Raw genomic sequence first — 18,926 nt, 5'->3', positions numbered from 1 at the left:
TGATGGTTAAAAAGATCCATCTTCAAAAAATGATGTTTCAGAAAATGTATCATCAAAATATGATGCTTCAGACCATGCATCATCTAAATATGATGGTTCAGAATATGCATCTTCTAAATATGATGGTTCAGAACATGCATCATCTTAAGATAATTGTTCAGAACATGTATTATCAAAATATGATTGTTCATAACATGTATCATAAAGATAGGACGGTGTAGAATATACATCATCAAAATATAATAGTTCTGAAAATTCATCATCAAAACATGATGGTTCAGAATATGCATCATCTAAATACGATGGTTCAGAACATGCACAATCAAAATATAATGGTCCAGACATGTATCATCTAAATATGATGGTTTAGAATATACATCATAAATCTGATGGTTCCGAGCATGTATCATAAATATATGATGGATCAGAACATGTATCACCAATATATAATGGTTAAGAACATGCATCATCAAAATGTGATGGTTCAGAGAATGAATCATCAGAATATGATGGTTCAGAACACGTATCATCAAAATATGATGGTTCAGAACATGCCTCCTCAAAATATGATGATTTAGAATAGGCATCATCAAAATATGATTGTTCAGAACATGCATCATCAAAATATTATGGTTCAGAACATGCATCATCAAAATATGATGGTTCAGAACATGCCTCCTCAAAATATGATGATTTAGAATAGGCATCATCAAAATATGATTGTTCAGAACACGTATCATCAAAATATGATGGTTCAGAACATGCATCATCAAAATATGATGGTTCAGTATATTCATCATCAAAAAGTAATGGTTCAGATCATGCATAATCAAAATAGAATGGTCTATACCATGCATCATCTAAATATAATAGTTCAGAACATATATCATCAAGATATGATGGTTAAGAACACGCATCATCTTAATATGATGGTTCAGAACGCGCATCATTAAAATATGATCGTTAAGAACGTTTATCATCAAAATATTATAGTTCCGACTATGTATCATAAAAATATGATAGTTCAGGATATTTCTGATACTTATGTAATTGTTCAGAACATTCATCATCAATGTATGATGGTTCAATAAATGTATCATCAAAATATGATGGTTTAGAATATGCATAATCTAAATATGAGAACATTCTCACCAAAATATGATGTTCCAGAACATGTATCATCAGAGTATGATGGTTCAGAACATGTCTAGAAGTGTAAGCCATGTTTAGTTTCAGAACAGTTTCCAATTGTTTGTTATTCTACGCAAGTCCTGGCAGGTGACTGGTTTGCAGTAGACAGAACAGTTTCCGATAGTTCGTTGTTCTACACAAGTCCTGAGAGGTGACTGGTTTGCAGTAGACAGTTTTACGGTGAAAAAGATACTTACCGTGTCGAGACGGAAAGGACATATAGGAAATTGCTACAGAAAGGTTCAATATTTATGTAGCAATTCTAGTTTCTGATTGGTTGGTAGCAGAACGTGAATTAATTCGATTTGTCAGTTCGTAGCAGCATCTATGATGGCTCAGAACATGTATCATAGAAATATGATGATGCAGAACATGCTCATCTAAATATAATATTTCAGAACATGCATCTTCTAAATATGATGATGCAGAACATGCATTATAAAAATATGATGGTTCAGAATATGCATCCTCTAACTATGATGGTTTAGAACACGTATCATCAAAATATGATGGTTCAGAACATGCATCATCAGAATATGATGGTTCAGGATTGGCATCATCTAAATATGATAGCTCAGAACATTCATCCCCAAAATATGATTTTTCAGGACATGCTCATCTAAATATACTATTTCAGAACATGCCGATCAAAATATGATGATTCAGAACACGCATCACTAAAATATGATGGTCAGAACATGCACCCTCAAAATTGAAGAATTTGCTAATGAGTGGAACTTTAAACACATTAAACAAGCCCTAATCATCCAGAGGCGAACGCATTTGTTGAAAGAAATATATAAACCATAAAAAGAACATTGGAAACAGATTCGGAAGTAAACAAGATGCATATTTAGCAATTCTAACCCTAGCAATGCTAACAATTAGCAATTCTTTAATAATTATACGTGCTTCGTAACTCGAAAAGTAAGGTTGCACATTTTCGTATTAATTTGTTTTTTTATTATTGCATTATGTTCTAATATCTAATTCATTTACAGGTATTTAAAGTTTAGGTTGTGTACTATTTGACCCATATTTCATTCTCTTTTTACTATTATTATAAAATTTAATAAGTGTTTCCATGCGGCAGCATTATATTTTTTTAATTAAAGCAAATATTATTAATTGCAACGGAGACATTTTCGCTCTTCAGACTTTTTACTTCAAGACCTGATGATGAAAGCGTTCGTGACAGCAACAACTATGAAACTTTTATTAATATTTTTTATTTTGATACAAAAAAGATTATACAGAAAATCGAAAAATTAAAAAAAAAAAAGAATCCTAAAGCAAAGCGCCTCCGTTGCATTTAATAATATTTTCTTGAATATATATATATATATATATATATATATATATATATATATATATATATATATATATATATATAATCTAATATAAAGCTGAATGTGTGTGCGTGTGTGGGGGGTGATCACGAATAGGCTCCTATATGGTTGACTATTTTAAAAAAATTATTACATATAATGATAGAAGATGTATTGAGACACAGGAATGGGTATGTTTGATCTGGCAGAACATGGTTCATTAAAATTGTGGGGTCTGCGTTCGCGCCTGGTCCACAAAGTATGGAAATAAAAAATTTAAAAATTAAAAAGAAACGTTTACAAGTGTTTTTGATATAGATGTACATAAGAATACTTTGGTAAGTATTTTTTAACTTAAATAGGGATTGTATAATAAAATTGTGGGGTCTGTGTTCGCGCCTGGTCTTCATAGAATGGAAATAGGCACAAACTTTAATAAAGACTTTTCATATCTATCTGCGTAAGTATACTTTGATAATTATGTTTGAGTTTGTAGTAATATGGTATAATAAAATTATGGGTTGTTCGTTCGCACCTGACCTCCATAGAATGGAAATATGTCACAAAGTTTAACAAGTTTTTTTATATAGATCCACAGAATATTGTGATAAGTGTTTCAGTGTGAACAGGTATGGTATAATAAATTATAGGGTTTATCTATTTTATTTTTACTTTCATCATATTTTGCTTTGGTTTTGATAACCCCAAATTCGAAGCTATCTCTTTACAACCCTTCCTTTTCATAACTTATCATACTTTCATAAATCAGAGTCCATTTTCTGTAGGCTGTTTTTGAACCCAGTCAACGGCGGATACTTTTGCTAGTATATATATATATATATATATATATATATATATATATATATATATAATATAGATATAGAATTATATATATATATATATATATATATATATATATATACTAGCTGTACTCGGCCACGCGTTGCTGTGGTTCAGTTTGTTAAAATGGAACACATGTGAAAGTAGAGAAAAGTTTTATTCTTTTTTTCAAGAGAATGTACAAATTATTTTTTTTAACAGATGTTAAGAAAATAAACAGAAAAATACTTCCATCATTAATTATGCAAAAAAATAAATAAAATGTTGATTTAGTGTTTCAATATTATGCTTATAAATTACGATAAAACTTGCTGGGTATGCGCTGTTTTACGGTTGTTGTAAAAATGGAACCGAAACTTAAATTTCGCTTCGTTTTAATCTTTCTTAATTTTTTTAATTGTGCCCCCCCAAACGAATATAATCAAAACAGTAACATTCAACAATTGTACTTTATGTATATAAAACACAACATATTTATTAAAAGAATTTTTTTAAGTTGGTAACAAAAGGGAAATAATTCCATTTTTAAACGAAAAAGTCAGTTTGGTATATCTTTTTTTTTTTACATAAGTTCAGCTTACCATTCACATTGGAAATGTCGACATTTATAGGTTGTCGGGTACGTTTACAACAAATAAACACTCCAATCTAGTAGATGTATCAGAATTTTTGTAGGAATTTTTTACACCCCTATCACGAAACTGCGAATAAAATATACAAATCTCGTAATTTCTCTTTTAAAAGTGGGTTGTTTATTTTCTTTATGGATTATACTTCCAAAATAAACTATTAAAGTTGTTTTAAAAGTAATAGATTTTTTTAAAACAGTAATAAATTTTACGAACTCAATATTTTTCAATTTTTAAACTTTAAAAATCTATCAAAATTTTTCTATTGATTCTATTTTTACGATATTTTCAGGGTCAATGTAAAATTTGATGCTCTTTCCAATAAACCGATATTAAAGTAATATTTTAGACAAACGATATTAAAGTAATATTTTAGACAAACGTTTTTTTAATTCACGCCTCCTCCCATTTTAAAGTGTCTAGTAAAAAGTAAATAATTAATTTACTCACCAAAGTTTTATATATCACAAATTGAAGAGAAAAGGTCAATAAGTAATATATTCAAATTTAAAACAAAAAAGTAGTGTTTTTTTTAGAAATTTACCTGTAAAGTTCGAAGTTTAAAACTTTTTTTTAATCTCGTTGTTTGTTTTTTCTTTTGTTTTTTGGGGTTTTTATGAAACCTTGGTCCTTGCTCCTTTAATTGAAAAAAAATTAGGGCTTCAATTACATTTTTCGAGTAATTATAAGCTTGGAAAGACAGGGAGTAGAATAATTCACGCCTCCCATTTTGAAATGTCTATTAAAAAGTAAATAATTTATTCACCAAAGTGTTATATATCACAAATTGAAGAGAAAAAGTTAATAAATAATATATTCAAGTTTAAAACAAAAAAAGTAGTGTTTTTTAGAAATTTACCTGTAAAGTCCAAAGTTAAAACCTTTTTTTTTAAACATTTTTTTTAATGAAACCTTGGTCATTGCTCCTTTAATTGGAAAAAATTAGGGCTTGAGTTACATTTTTCGAGTAGTTATAAGCTTGGAAAGACGGGGTAGAATTATTCACTATTTTTCACAAAATTTCTGACACACCTACCAATCTACCCATGTTTAGAACGGCTTTCGGAATAGACACCCCTAACCTTGCCAGAATACCCGAAAAGCTATAAAAGTTGACGTGTCGAATGTGAACGATGTTGGACGTAATGTAAAAATGTACCGAATTTAAAAGGGAACGAAATTCAAATTTCCGTTCCATTTTTACAACCGTAAAGCAGAGTATTCTAAGCAAATTTTACCTAACTTACTGTATTAATGCTATTTTTTAAGCAAAAAAAAAATTTAGGTTTGGCTATAACTTCAAAAACTCATTTCACTCTAAATAATTTAGGTGACTGAAATAGGAATCTAATTGAATCTTTAATTTCCTGAATAGTATGCGAGAATTCATTTTTCTTCGAGTTATATCGAATTCATTAATACGGACTTTAGGGGCTTTTTTCTTAATGTTACTGTAAAAATTAATTTTTATTGTTACAAATTATTTATATAAAAAAAGCAAAAATAAATTCTTGCGTTTTTTATTTACTACTGAAAACCATAACTAAAGTAAAGGTATTTTTTGTTTAAAGAAAATAAAACATTTTCACTCAGAGTTAAATAAAAATAATTAGTTCATTATATTTTGCGATTATTATTTGAAAAATACTGCAATTTTCTTTAAAATTGGTTAATTTCCTGATTTTTGGTGAATTTTTAAGTAAAGGGGGGAGTCAAAATGTATATGCACTTTCAGCGTCGGCATTCATTTTGTGTGTACCTACCATTTTTCGATGAATATTTGATAGGAAAGCGATCACGTGTGGTTAATTTAAATTAAATTTCAATCACGTGGTTACATTATCAATAATCATGTGATTAAACCCATTGAAAATTTGCCGATATTGTAAACACATTCTGTTTACATTAAGCCTGTAGTGTTTTTTTAGTGATGCAATGTTGGCAACTCAGATTTAAAAAAAACCCGCGAGATCAGGAGAAAGAAATGTCCAGAAAATCGCTAGATTTTTAACTTTTATCATCTGAAATTCCTCCTCCCCCCAAACTCCATATTTTAGCTTCCTACCATAAAAAAATTATAAATATAGTATATTCCATATATAAAATGTTCCGTGTTTTCTCACTATATGTTTCTGGGATTATATTGAAGCGGTTAGCTCCCCAGAAGGCTTACATATTTTATCAGCTAGTTTTGCCTGTTTTTTTTTCAGAAGGGGTATTTTTTTGCAGGAAACAAATTATAACCTCAAACTTTTTATAATAAAAGTTTAATTGAAATATACTGCGAATTAAACATCACAATAATGGTGCAACATATTTTGAAATTAGAAAAATAAAAAACAAAAAAACTTTGTTTTAGCATATTAAAAGTATTTAGGTTGGTAGATAATTAAATTCTACTGTATTGGTATAAGTTTGTTTTTTGTTTTTGTTTTGCTGTTGTATCTTGCTTTTTACAATTTTCGACTAAATACTTCTAAATAAAGCAGGGTTGCTTAGATCGTATTTTAAATTAAACTTCGGAGGTTGGAATGCCCCCCACCTAAAATGTACTTGGAAAAATCAATTTTATAGCGAGATTTAAGAATGGTTAGCCGAAAAAAGGTGAAAAACAAAACAAATAATCAATAAATAATTGTTACCAAAGGCAATAAATGCTACTTTTTTTTACTAACATGAATGAGTTTATTTTATGTTTTAAAGTATTTACAGGCGCTTTTCTTTATTTTTTAATCTAAAAATTCGGGTGTGTGAGTGCCAAATATCTCCAGATTTTCTAGAATTCCCCGCTAGATTGCAAACGAAATCTCCAGATCTAGCAGGAAAACCGCTAAATTGTAACACTGGTTACGTGACAGGATGCGGTAATAAATAATTGTCCCTAAATAAAAAAAATGGCCTATCGGTACAAAGAAAACCTAAGTTATAATTAAAAAGAAATATATAAAAACACACATGGATATAGTAAACATATTATACCAAAACGTGGAAGCCATCCGTCCAGTGGTTTTTTAGACTATTAATTGCGAACGAACCAAGTGTTACATTTATATAATGCAATCATGAAGGGAAGACGAATATTCATGATTAAAGCGTTAAAATAAAATTCACGTTTAAAATAAAGTTAACGCGGTAAAGAGAATAAAAGGGGAGGAAAGAAAATGGGGGAGTCAGCTGACCGGTTTCGCCCTCGCTTTATCAAAGCTGTATCGAAGGATTTGAGTGAAAGAGAAAAGAGGAAAGGCACAAATGGGAATCGAAATTATGTGCAGATAACGTTGCGTTACGTTATGTATGGGGAGAAAAATTAAGGATCGCAATTAAAATACAACGTTATATTACTCGAAGATCCTAGAGACTAATCACGCTCAAACCTAAGAGGCATTCCTTCTGCTTGCAGAGGAAAGGCCTTCTCAACCGAACGTGAACAGTCTCCAAGATCTTTAACTGGAATAATGAGTGAACACGACTCAAGATTGTAAAAGAATTCGTGCTAAAGTTCGCTGCACAATACGGGTTTTTTATAAGGTGGTCAGTAATTGAAGACCCGTATGTATTGGCAATTACGTCTGTTGTTTGGTATGTCCCATTTCTGATTTTGGTAGGTACGTGTTGTTGGACTTTTCCATCCAATCTTAATGTTGTTCGACCCACATAGTTGGCACTGCAACTACATTCAAAATTGTAAATTACATTATTATTATTATGATGGGAAGGGTAGAACATCTTTTCGAGAGGATGGTATTAACGTTCTCGTACAGAACACAACATGTACATTTTTAGCAAAATAACAATTTTACACAGTTAGGCTGATTTGCTTTGCAAATTTCTTACTTACTATCCCCAGCCAAGGTAAACGCAGATATACTGGGCATTTATTGATCGTTTGAATTTTAATTACAGAGGACTCTGCTATTTTCCTCTGTATAACGGACCTAATCACATCCAACGAGTTCCCATTTTGGAGAGGGTATCAGTAATTATTTTTAATTCCTCATCCAATTTTGATTTGGGGCAGATCATAAGGGCACAATGTGTTAGGATCCAAATTAAATTTATCTTACGTTTGCGGGGGCAAAATGAGTCCCAACGTGTATACAGTCCCGTGAACGGGGGTTTACGGTATATTGATGTAAGGTAACTGGATGACGTTTTCGTTACCAATACATCAAGGAAAGCTATGGACGAATTAGACTCTCCTTCATAAGTGTATTGTAACGCGGGGTGCATTTTATTAAGTAAGGAGAAAAAATTATTCACCTCTGTTTGGTTATCGAAGAGACAAAATGTGTTGTCCACATAGCGAAAATAAATCAATGGTTTGATGGGTCCAGAGAGCAATTGCTCTTCATGGAAACCCACGAAAATATTCGCCATTATAGGGCACAAAACTGAGCCCATCGACACACCTTCCATTTGCCGATACATTACATCGTTGAAGCTGAATTTAACTGATGTAGTAATAAATTTCATCAGCTCAATAAATATACTTTCAGAAATGGGAGGAGGTGATATCTGACTACGATATCAAAAAACAATCTGTACAGCTATCTACAGTCTCTGAAATCGGGACGCAAGTAAACAAGTTGCTAATGTCGTAAGAACATATAAATTTATTAACAACCTTAGACCTCTGAATAAAGTCTGCAAAATGAAATGAATCTTTCAAACAGTATTTACTGTAATATTTTAATACTGGTTGCAAAATATTTAAGATCCATTTTACAACTTTATGTTGTGATGGCCCTACCATAGACCAATTTCCCATTCAGAGTTTAAATGGCGCAAAGAGCATAATTCAGTTACTAAAACTTTGCGAAAAAATAAATCATTAGTTGTTACTAGACCAGATAAAGGTTCATGGGTTGTAATACTAGATCATCATGATTATGTCGACAAAATGTCTACCATATTGAACAACACGGATACATTTATAAAAATCATGATCGTACAATCTCTTTAGAATCTAAATTTCAAAAGAAATTAGTTAAATGGGTTAAGAGTGGTGTACTTTCATCGGGCACAGCTAATGTAATAAGGCCCTCAGGATCGATCCGTCCTAGATTGTATGGTATACCGAAAACTCATAAAGTAGTTATTCCCTTAAGGCCCGTTAACTTTATTTTAAACGTGGATTTTATTTTAACGCTTTAATCATAAATTTTCGTTTTCCCTTCATGATTGCATTATATAAATTTTGTACACCTCAAAGAATAATGATATATATATATAAATATATATATATATATATATATATATATATATATAAATATATATATATATATATATGGGGGGATAAATGTAGTCATTCACAGAGTAACTGTTTCGCTGTCTCATAGATCTTCATTGCAACTAGACAAGCACCCATCCTAAGCCAGAAATCGAACTTACAATCATCTAGTTTATGGTCGGCAAATCTATTCCCAAGACACGGTATCGGGTCTCGTAAATCATATCTCCATGTCTTTATATAAATATTCTAATGATGATTTTAAAAGCACACACCTACAGACACCCGGGCAACGCCCGGCACCGAGGCTAGTGGAAATATACAAGTTGCACTTTTGGCGATTATTTCATCGGAGAGCATTTGTACTTTGTTCGTATTGTATTATATATTCTCTGCAGCCGATCGTTCAAATGTGCTTTTCAGTCTATATAATTTCTAAATCTACTTTTCTCACTTGTCTACGATGTATACATACTGACAGTGAATAAAACACAACACAACTGATCTATAAATAACATTTTGTTTTATTTCACATCGACAACAGTTTTTGATTTAGTTATGACGAGTGTTGATATCAGTGAAGGCGCGTGTGTGCAACCCATCGAATTGCTCTCTTCCTGGGGTCACCTGTCAACTATCTAATAATTTTAGACAATGAAGATTCGTATCTTATATAACCTTGACTTTTGATATTTTCCTTTAAAATATGCCAAGGTTTTATTTTTAATGGGATTTTAATTTCCGAACTTTTACAAATTTTATGAATGTATTTGATGTTCTTTGATACCAGTAACCAGTATGCAAAAGTTCAATCTAATTATATACATGTTTTGTTTGGAGTTATCAGCGTTTCTATCTTATAACTTTGGGAATACTTCATACAGTATGAAGAAAATCACGCCTTTGTGATAATTTTTGTTCTATTCATCACTTGGTTCATACTGTAGTCATTTTAATTTATCATTTTACAGAACTTTTTTTTATTTTGACCATCAAAATTTTTTGATTTTGACCATCAAAAGTTTTGGATTTTGATTTTTTTATTTTGACCATAAAGTGTTCGACCGAGTTCGAAATTTTGATGGAATTTTAGCTTCAGTTTTTTTTCCAAAGTTGATGTAAAAATCTGACTCTCTTTTTATAACAGTAATTGGCATACAAAATTTTAACATAAGATTAATAGGTTTAAACAAGCAAACACCCGTGCGTTACACTAAATAATACAATATGAAAAAGTAAATTTCAGATAAGACTTTCGTCTATCCTTACGTTGTTAGGCGGAAGATAGTTTCACGACTCACTTACGTTCTTGTTTATGCATTGCGAGTCAAGACTGATGAAATCTAATTCTCTACACTTCTTTTATTTCCATAGGCCATTTTCTTCCGGAGTCTGTGCAATATTTTCATGAAAAAGTTTACCACGAAGAAGATGCTCCTTGCCTTCTTATTCTTTGTCTTCGTCAGCTGTTTTGTTTGGATGCTTGACGATATTGAACGCGAGAGATTTCGATTAAGACTTTCCAAGTACAAAACGCTTCCAAGTCGGATTGTAGGGAATATTCCATTGCGGCGCACCTGGACAACGAAGAATTACCGACGACCAAACACTTCCATACCTGGCGTGATTGATGACATCTTGGCAATGGTAAATAAATTCTAATATAACCTACAATGGTGATTTGGTACTTACCGTCTTAAGAGAAACTATACTTTTACTCGTATTTCTACTGATATCACCGTTCAATGCTCAATTTAGGTCGAAGCAGTGTAGTATATGGTTGTCATTATGCTATCCTTCTAGGAATTACCTTCTCCTGTTTTTATTGGGGGGGGGGGCGTGCAGTATAGTATTTGTTCGATTGGTTGAAGATAATCTTCCCAAGCTTTACTTCCATCGTTAGAGGTTAATGTGGCATTTGTTATGCTATCTAGGCAGTAACTCCTCCTTTAGGGGATAGTAGTATATGTCCGTTTTTTGTGATGCCTTCGTCTCAGGCATTGGCTCCTCTTTAGAGGAAGCAGGATAGTATGTTTTCCTTCCCCATTCTGCCATTCTCTAGGCATTGCTTCCTTCTTGAGGGGAGCAGGGAACTATATGTCTGTTCCTCATCATGCCACCCTTCGAGGCATTGCCTCCTTCTTGAAGCGAGCAGAGAAGTATATGTCTGTTTCCTCATAATATAGGCCTTCTCCCTGAGAGGAGTAACGTAATACCTGTTTGTTGTTTATAATGTCATCCTTGCAGGTATTTTCTCCTCCTTGAGGGGAGCAGGGTATTAAATGTTCTTTTCTCATTATGCCATCCTCAGAGGACTGCCTCCTCCTTAAGGGAGGCAGGGTAGTATATGTTTGTTCCTCATAATGTCATTCTCCCAGGCATTCCTTCCTCCTTGGGGAGAGCAGAGTAGTAAATGTTCTTTTCTCATTATGCCATCCTCAGAGACATTGCCTCCCTTAAGGAGGAGGCAGGTAGTATATGTTTGTTCTTCATAATGTCATTCTCCCAGGAATTCCTTCCTCCTTGGGGGGAGCAGGGTAGTAAATGTTCGTTCTTCATGATACTATTTTCCCAAACTATCAAAATATGCAACCGGTGTTGCTAGTTTTTTTTTGGGGGGGGGTGTTAACTCGCCATACATAAATGTACATTTTGAATAATTAAAAATAAATGCATTTTTTTTTAATCAAGTTTTGTCCAGTGACAGCGATATCTAAGACATTCAGTAAACAACCATATTTTATATAATTTGGATTATTCGGATATAACATATTAGGACCCAGCTGTGGCCATAACTCGAGTACGTTAATGCATACCTAAGCCAAATAGACACAAATCAAATATGTGACAAGTATGTCATTTATAAACAAAGCGATCTGAATAAACAAATAGACAATGGCAATCGACCTGAATAAATAAACAGACAATAAACATTAAGCTGACCTCAAACGTATGAGATAAAGCAATTGAAGTTTCAGAACAGGAAAATATTTTATGATGTAAGTAACAAAGAAAATCGAAAAATCAAAGAGTTAAGTCAGTTTCCGAGATATTTGCTCCGCAGTAATCATCACTTTATGTCATTGGAAGCCAAAATAACATCACGGCCAAGATGCAAAACTAGTCAAGAGAAATTAGCGTTGTGACGCCGATCCATCAGGGACATAGAACGAAAATAAAAGAGTTTTAAAGTTAACAAGAAATTGTGTGTTTAACTTCATGATATATTAAAAGTTGGAAACATCTTTATTATAGAGTTTCAAGTCAGTGCCAATTGCTGGCGAACAAAATGAACCAGTGAACGCAAGGTACGTTACTTTGTGTGCAACGCAGGCATAAAATATTTACTATACTTGGATTGATGTTAGTAGTCCGTTTATCGAACAGTCATGTTTGATTTTTTTAACAGTTAATTGACTTTGCTGGTAACCGCGTGGCTACCGAGGGTAAAGAAGGCCGATGCACATGACAGCGTAACGTCACTTCCTGATTACCTTGTAGGTATAGACAGTTTCCGGTATTCAACCACGTGGTCACGCAAACAGGCTTAAAAAAATATGGCTACCGATTGTTCATGGTTACCAATATTTGTTACCGATTGTCCCTGAATGTTCTAAAGAGAAAGAGCAATTCTCCATAATAATTATTATAATTGCACATTGGGATAATTTTAATTCAACAAAATATAGTAATGAGCTAGTTTTTGAACCTTTAATTTCTATCGGAGAAAGTTGAATATTTCATTTTTTTTTTTTTTTTTTTACTGCAAAGCAAACAATTTTTATATAATATTTTTCAGTCCGTTCTTTTAATAATAAACAAAACTTTTCACTGAGTATTTCCAAATATTTTAAAGTTAGCATTTTTCACAGCAGTTTTTTTGTTTGTTTTTTTATGATTGGGGAATTTTCAATATTTTAGCACCGGGCGTAATTTATTTCTTTGAAATATATTTAAAACTTCAAGTTTTTGTTTTCATAATATATTGTATTTGATCCAGCAGGGTTCGCCCAGGAGAAATAACTTGAAACCGGTTTCTAAAATAATCGATGTCAGTAATAAAAATTCAGAATAAATTAAATTAAACATATTATCAATATAAATCAACTTTTAAAAACAATCTTGAATAGAACACTTAAAACAATTGCCTCGCCATAAACAGTAACTAACATACAGCTATTTTTAAAATCTATTTTCAATAATGTAATATGCAAAGGAGTTTACCTCTTAAGCGTATATTTTGCAAGAATTATACTATATATAGAAATAAATGAAATAAAGTTTATGCAAGTAAGTTTTCAGTATGAAATTAATTAAGAAAGTAATGGACCTTTTGTATATATCAATCAGATTGTGAACAATCAAACAAACAGACAGAAATACGAATATATATATATATATATATATGTATATATATATATATATATATATATATATATATATATATATATATATATATAAGCCTGATGAATCCTAGTGTGGACGAAACGCGAAATATTGCTAAATTGCCATATATATTTTATAACGTACTACTATATATATATATATAAATTTCAATGTGAATACTTAGCTATGCTTAATCATTTGTTTTTATCCATTTTTTAGGAACCACCCCCATATTTGCCTGATTTAAAGAATCCGTGTTGGTACGAGAAAACGCATAGGAATATCTCGAAACGACGTTGTTTGCCGTATTTCTACTTGCTCGGAGTGGACAAATGCGCCACAACTGATTTGTTCTCTCGTATGTTAAAACATCCGCAAATCCTCTACACGAAGGCTGTGAATAGCAAAGAGACACATTGGTGGTCATGGAGACGATTTGGTAAGCAGGAATCTGTAAGAAATGCTACGTTCAAACTGTTTTGGACTAAGTCTCAACTCTAATAATACCTGGTGTACATAGACTCTGATTCATCATCGTCGGGTTGGGCCGGCTTCCTCTTAAGGAAGTTTCTAGGAGATATTATATTTACAAGCGGCCCCTAGTCACATGTGTATCCTTGCAAGGGTGGGAATGACGATGCTGTTTGTTTGACTGTTTCTTGCAGGTGTTACAATATGGTGAGGGGCTATAAAAAAACAATAGATGATTAAATATACTCATGTATATTTGGGTTGATGCAGCCCAATAAGAGAGAATTATAAAATTACGATTCACATTAGTCCAGTTAAAATTTTCGGACAAATAAAACAGGAATTACTTTGTCTATAATCAGGCAAAACTGTCCAGAGCGTAAACGATAACTGCTGAAAACAAGCAATCAGAGAACGTATTGGCTATATCGTCAGTATTTATCCCGTACGTAGCCGGAGAACCCTACCTATGTATAAAAATGAATGTACAGAGTAAAGGTGTAAAGTTTTTGAAAAGTTTTTCTGAGTTTGCACGATTACAATTTTTACTTTGCATAATATTTAAACTTTTTCGAACATTTAATTTCAATGAATAGAACCATCATAAAATTTTTAGAACCATCATATTATTTCAATGAATAGAACCATCATAAAATTTTTAGAACCATCATATTATTTCAATGAATAGAACCATCATAAAATTTTTAGAACTATCATAAAATTTTTAGAACCATCATAACATTTTTAGAACCATCATAAAATCTTTAGAACCATCATTAAATTTCAATGAATAGAACCATCATAAACTTTCCACGTATTATGTAAGCAAAATAAAAACAATTTTTTTCGAAATTCACCAGTTGTAAATAATATTTTTCGCGTTTTCATTGACATACATCCACATCTCCCTACCATTTTTTAACAGCTGTTTCTTCCTCAGCTTTTTAATCGGACGTAAAAAGCCCCATTTTATAATTACTAACCAAACAAAAAGTAAAACGGTACTGTTAAAATAAATCGAAATTATTTAAACGATTTAAAAATTAATCTTATTGAAAAATCGATTGGATTTTAATGTATTTTAAATTGTTCTATATAAACACTCCACACGTGTAACGCTGAGTAAATACAGATAGTAGGGTACCCGACGTTGCTCTGGACTGTATAAATAATGATAAAATTGAAGTTGATTTTGAACATATTTGTTTTTTCCAAGTGTTGTGGTGGCAACCACTTATTTGCATATGCGAATAACATAACACTATAAATGGCAAGCCTAGGTTGGCCTTGGTGTATCTTACTCAAATGCCACCGGAAGTGACGCCGAATAGCGTACATGTCCTCCCACCAAGACTCTCTGACTCGACACCGTCATTTGTACATATTGTAAATATACCTTTTCTTTAATACACTTATTATTGCGTTATCTTGTTGTTTGCGTCTTCATTGTATTTCCTTACTAATTATTGTTCAACCTTGCAACCACAACAGTTGGCGACGAGATATGAAGCGTCAAATATAACAGTTTGACGAAGAACTATTTAAAAAAAAAAAAAAAAAAAAGTACAACGCAAAGGTTGACCATTTTTTTTTAAGGAATGCAAAGTGTTGACGAGCAAACGGATTTTACGCTAAAGAGAAGTTTCAACTCAAGTGAAAAAAAAAACTCTAACGTGGTAAAAGCGACAATTTACGCCGTTTTCTGGGAATCCGACTTGCAAACGAATGTAAAAGTGAATTTTTGTTTTGTCGCTACACGACAAATCTTACTAAAGGACCAACTTGCAAACGAAAAGCGAACTTTGTTCTGTCGCAAAAACGACAGGTCAGACCCGTATTACGAAAAGCAAGGAAGTAACCTACGAAAAAAGTTCACCAGTGGATTCTAATTACTGTTCTCCGTAAACAAAACAACAACTAAAGGACTTTTTAATTAATGTTTTGGTTGACGTCGGTACTAAAAGGAAATACCACAGCTAAAACTAAAATTCAAGGAAAGGATTTTTTTTCTTGAAGTTGTCATTGAATAACGGATAATACAGTAAAACGTCACGGAAAAAAAGGTAATCTCAATTAAGAGGTATTTTAATTACTAAAATACTAGAGAAAAAAAACTCAAAGAACTAAATGTACTGCATACATTTATTCAATTGTGACTCGATTAAAAAAAAAAGAAAAAAAAAAACTTTTATTTTGTGGAAAGAGTTACTTATTAGTAAGTGCCTAAAAACGGAAAGTCAATTCCATTTCGTGATTCCAGATAAACCTGTTTTATTTTTTTTTTTTTTGCAGCGTGACTCGCAAAAAGAATATATTATTGCAAGCAGCGATATTATTGAAAACAGGAGCTTACAGCAATTTGCTTTCTTGTTGTAACCCTAACCGGTGTATATTGTACATGGTACAATATTTTTCTTAACTACACGCTAAAAAAAAATTTTTTTAAAAACATGGAAGACTTATCAAAAATGTTCATGCAATTTTTACAAGTACAAGCTACACAAAACGAGCTTTTGCAAACACAAACACAGGCACAGGCTGACCGCGAGGAAAAGAGAGAGGACAGATTATTGAAATGGCAGCAGGAACAAGAAGAAAAGCAGAAAATGGCACAATTAAAGCAGAAAAAACTGCAATTGGAACAGGAAGAAAGGCATAAGAAACTACAATTGGAATATGAAGAAAGAAAAGATGAACGTTTTGCTAAAACACTGGAACTACTAAAGAGTAATCGAGAAAATGTCGATAGTGTTAATTTCTCCCATACAACTATTTTTAATAGCATGGACACATTTCATTATGTGCCTGAGGAAGAGAAGAATTTTGAAGCATACTACACAAGATACGAGGATGTTTTTCAACTGGACTGTAAAAATTGGCCAAATAGTCAGAAAGTGAGCCTCTTACTCAGAAAATTGGGTACATCAGAACACAGCAAATTCGTAGATTACATATTGCCTAAAAAAACTGCGGAATTAGAGTTCATGGAAGCTGTAAAATTACTAAAAGAATTATTTAATCCAAATATATCTCTTTTTCATAAAAGATGGCTGTGTATGACTCTAAGAAAGATGGACAACCAAGATTATTTGACATACGCATCAGTTGTCAATAAAAACTGCGATAATTTTAAGCTTGCAGAACTAACGGCAGAAGATTTTAAATGTCTAATCTTCGCTCAAGGGTTAGTTTCCACGAAAAATGCAGAAATACGCCGACGAGTGTTATCTAAGCTGGAATCTGAGCAAGATTTAACCCTCCAGAAACTTGCAGAGGACTGTGAAAGGGCCATTACACTAAAAAAGGATTCAAAAAATATAGAAGAATCCGGAGTGGCATATGTAAGAAAAGTTAGAAAACCATACGCACCAACCAAGAACTTTACAAAGAAAAGCAATGGAACGGGATATTCCAAAGATAATAACCATAAATATAGTACACAATATAACAAGCCTCTTCCTAGATATAACTGTAAAAGATGTGCAGAAAAGCATTGGGAATCAGATTGTCCTTATAAGAAGAAAAAATGCTACATTTGTAAGAAGGTGGGACACAAAAGCGATTGCTGCAGATATAAAGATTACACCAGAAAGAGAGTACAGCAAACAAAATCAAATACAAAATTAGACAAAGATCGGCGAAAATACGTAAAAGTGGAAATATTTAAAACATCAATAAAGTTACAACTCGACTCCGGCTCCGATGTTTCTATAATAAACCTGAATACGTGGAAAAAGTTGGAAAAACCGGCCATGATGAAAACTAGTAAAGCAGCCCGGACGGTAACTGGTGGTGGTATAAAATTTGAAGGAGAAGTTGTCCTCCCGATAAAATTGAAAGGGATTTCGAAGAAATTAAAAATATTCGTACTAAAAAATAGTGAAAATCTGTTTGGAATAGATTTAATTGAGAAATTCGGACTATGGGATAAGCCAATCAATACATTCTGTAAAAAATTAGAATGTTCTTCTCCAACAACAGTAAATATAAAAGACGATTTAAAAGAATTATTTCCTGAGGCATTCACGACTAACTTAGGTCGCTGAAATAAATTCAAGGCCTCGTTTGAACTTAAAGAAAACGCCAGCCCAATTTTTAGAAAAAAGCGAAATGTTCCGTTCGCTGGGTTGGAAAAGATTGATAAAGAATTAAATAGATTGGAACAGACGGGAATTCTATCAAAAATAGAACACAGCGAGTGGGCAGCCCCCACCGTATACGTAAAGAAAAAGAATGACGAAGTTAGAGTGTGCGCAGACTTTTCGACCGGGGTCAACTCCCTATTAAAAGATCACCATTACCCCCTACCAAGCCCAGAGGAAATATTCACGAAGTTGAATGGGGGTAATATCTTCTCCAAGATAGACTTGAGCGACGCGTATTTGCAAATACCGGTCGAGGAGAATTGCTCAAAAATACTATGCATCAATACGCATAAGGGATTATACAAATACAACCGATTGCCTTTTGGCATCAAAGTAGCGCCTGCCATCTTTCAGCAAGCGATGGACACCATGCTAAGTGGTATTGAGTGCGCATGTGCATACCTGGACGACATTGTTGTCAGGAGCAAATCCCTAGAAGAACATAAGGAACATTTGAAACAAGTATTTACTCGAATACAAGAATTCGGCTTTAAAGTAAAAGAAAGTAAATGTGACTTTTGTATGAGCGAGATTAAGTATCTTGGACACATAATAAACAAACATGGACGACGTTCAGACCCAGACAGATCTGTGGCAATAAAAAATATGCCAGCACCCGATAATGTAACACCTTGCAGAGTTTCTTAGGATTTGCAAATTATTACCAATCTTTTATTGAAGGAATGCATAACTTGCGAGCCCCCTT

General features: G+C 32.5%; 1 protein-coding gene across 7 annotated transcripts in view; it reads left to right on the top strand.

Annotated features, from left to right (window-relative positions):
• LOC145276991 (carbohydrate sulfotransferase 15-like) overlaps nt 1-18,926 on the top strand; it is a 180,183-nt gene that overhangs the window by 108,916 nt on the left and 52,341 nt on the right. For all 7 annotated transcript variants that reach the window (XM_080128560.1, XM_080128563.1, XM_080128562.1 and 4 more), the window contains 2 exons: nt 10,593-10,865; nt 13,824-14,043. In XM_080128560.1, the coding sequence (XP_079984686.1) occupies nt 10,593-10,865; nt 13,824-14,043 (493 nt within the window). The remainder of the gene's footprint in view (nt 1-10,592; nt 10,866-13,823; nt 14,044-18,926) is intronic.

This window comes from Euprymna scolopes, chromosome 5, assembly GCF_053919585.1.
Source record: "Euprymna scolopes isolate OS-2025 chromosome 5, ASM5391958v1, whole genome shotgun sequence".
Classification (NCBI taxonomy): domain Eukaryota; kingdom Metazoa; phylum Mollusca; class Cephalopoda; order Sepiida; family Sepiolidae; genus Euprymna; species Euprymna scolopes.
Note: the sequence above shows the minus strand (reverse complement) of the source record. Positions and strands in the feature narration are given on the sequence as shown.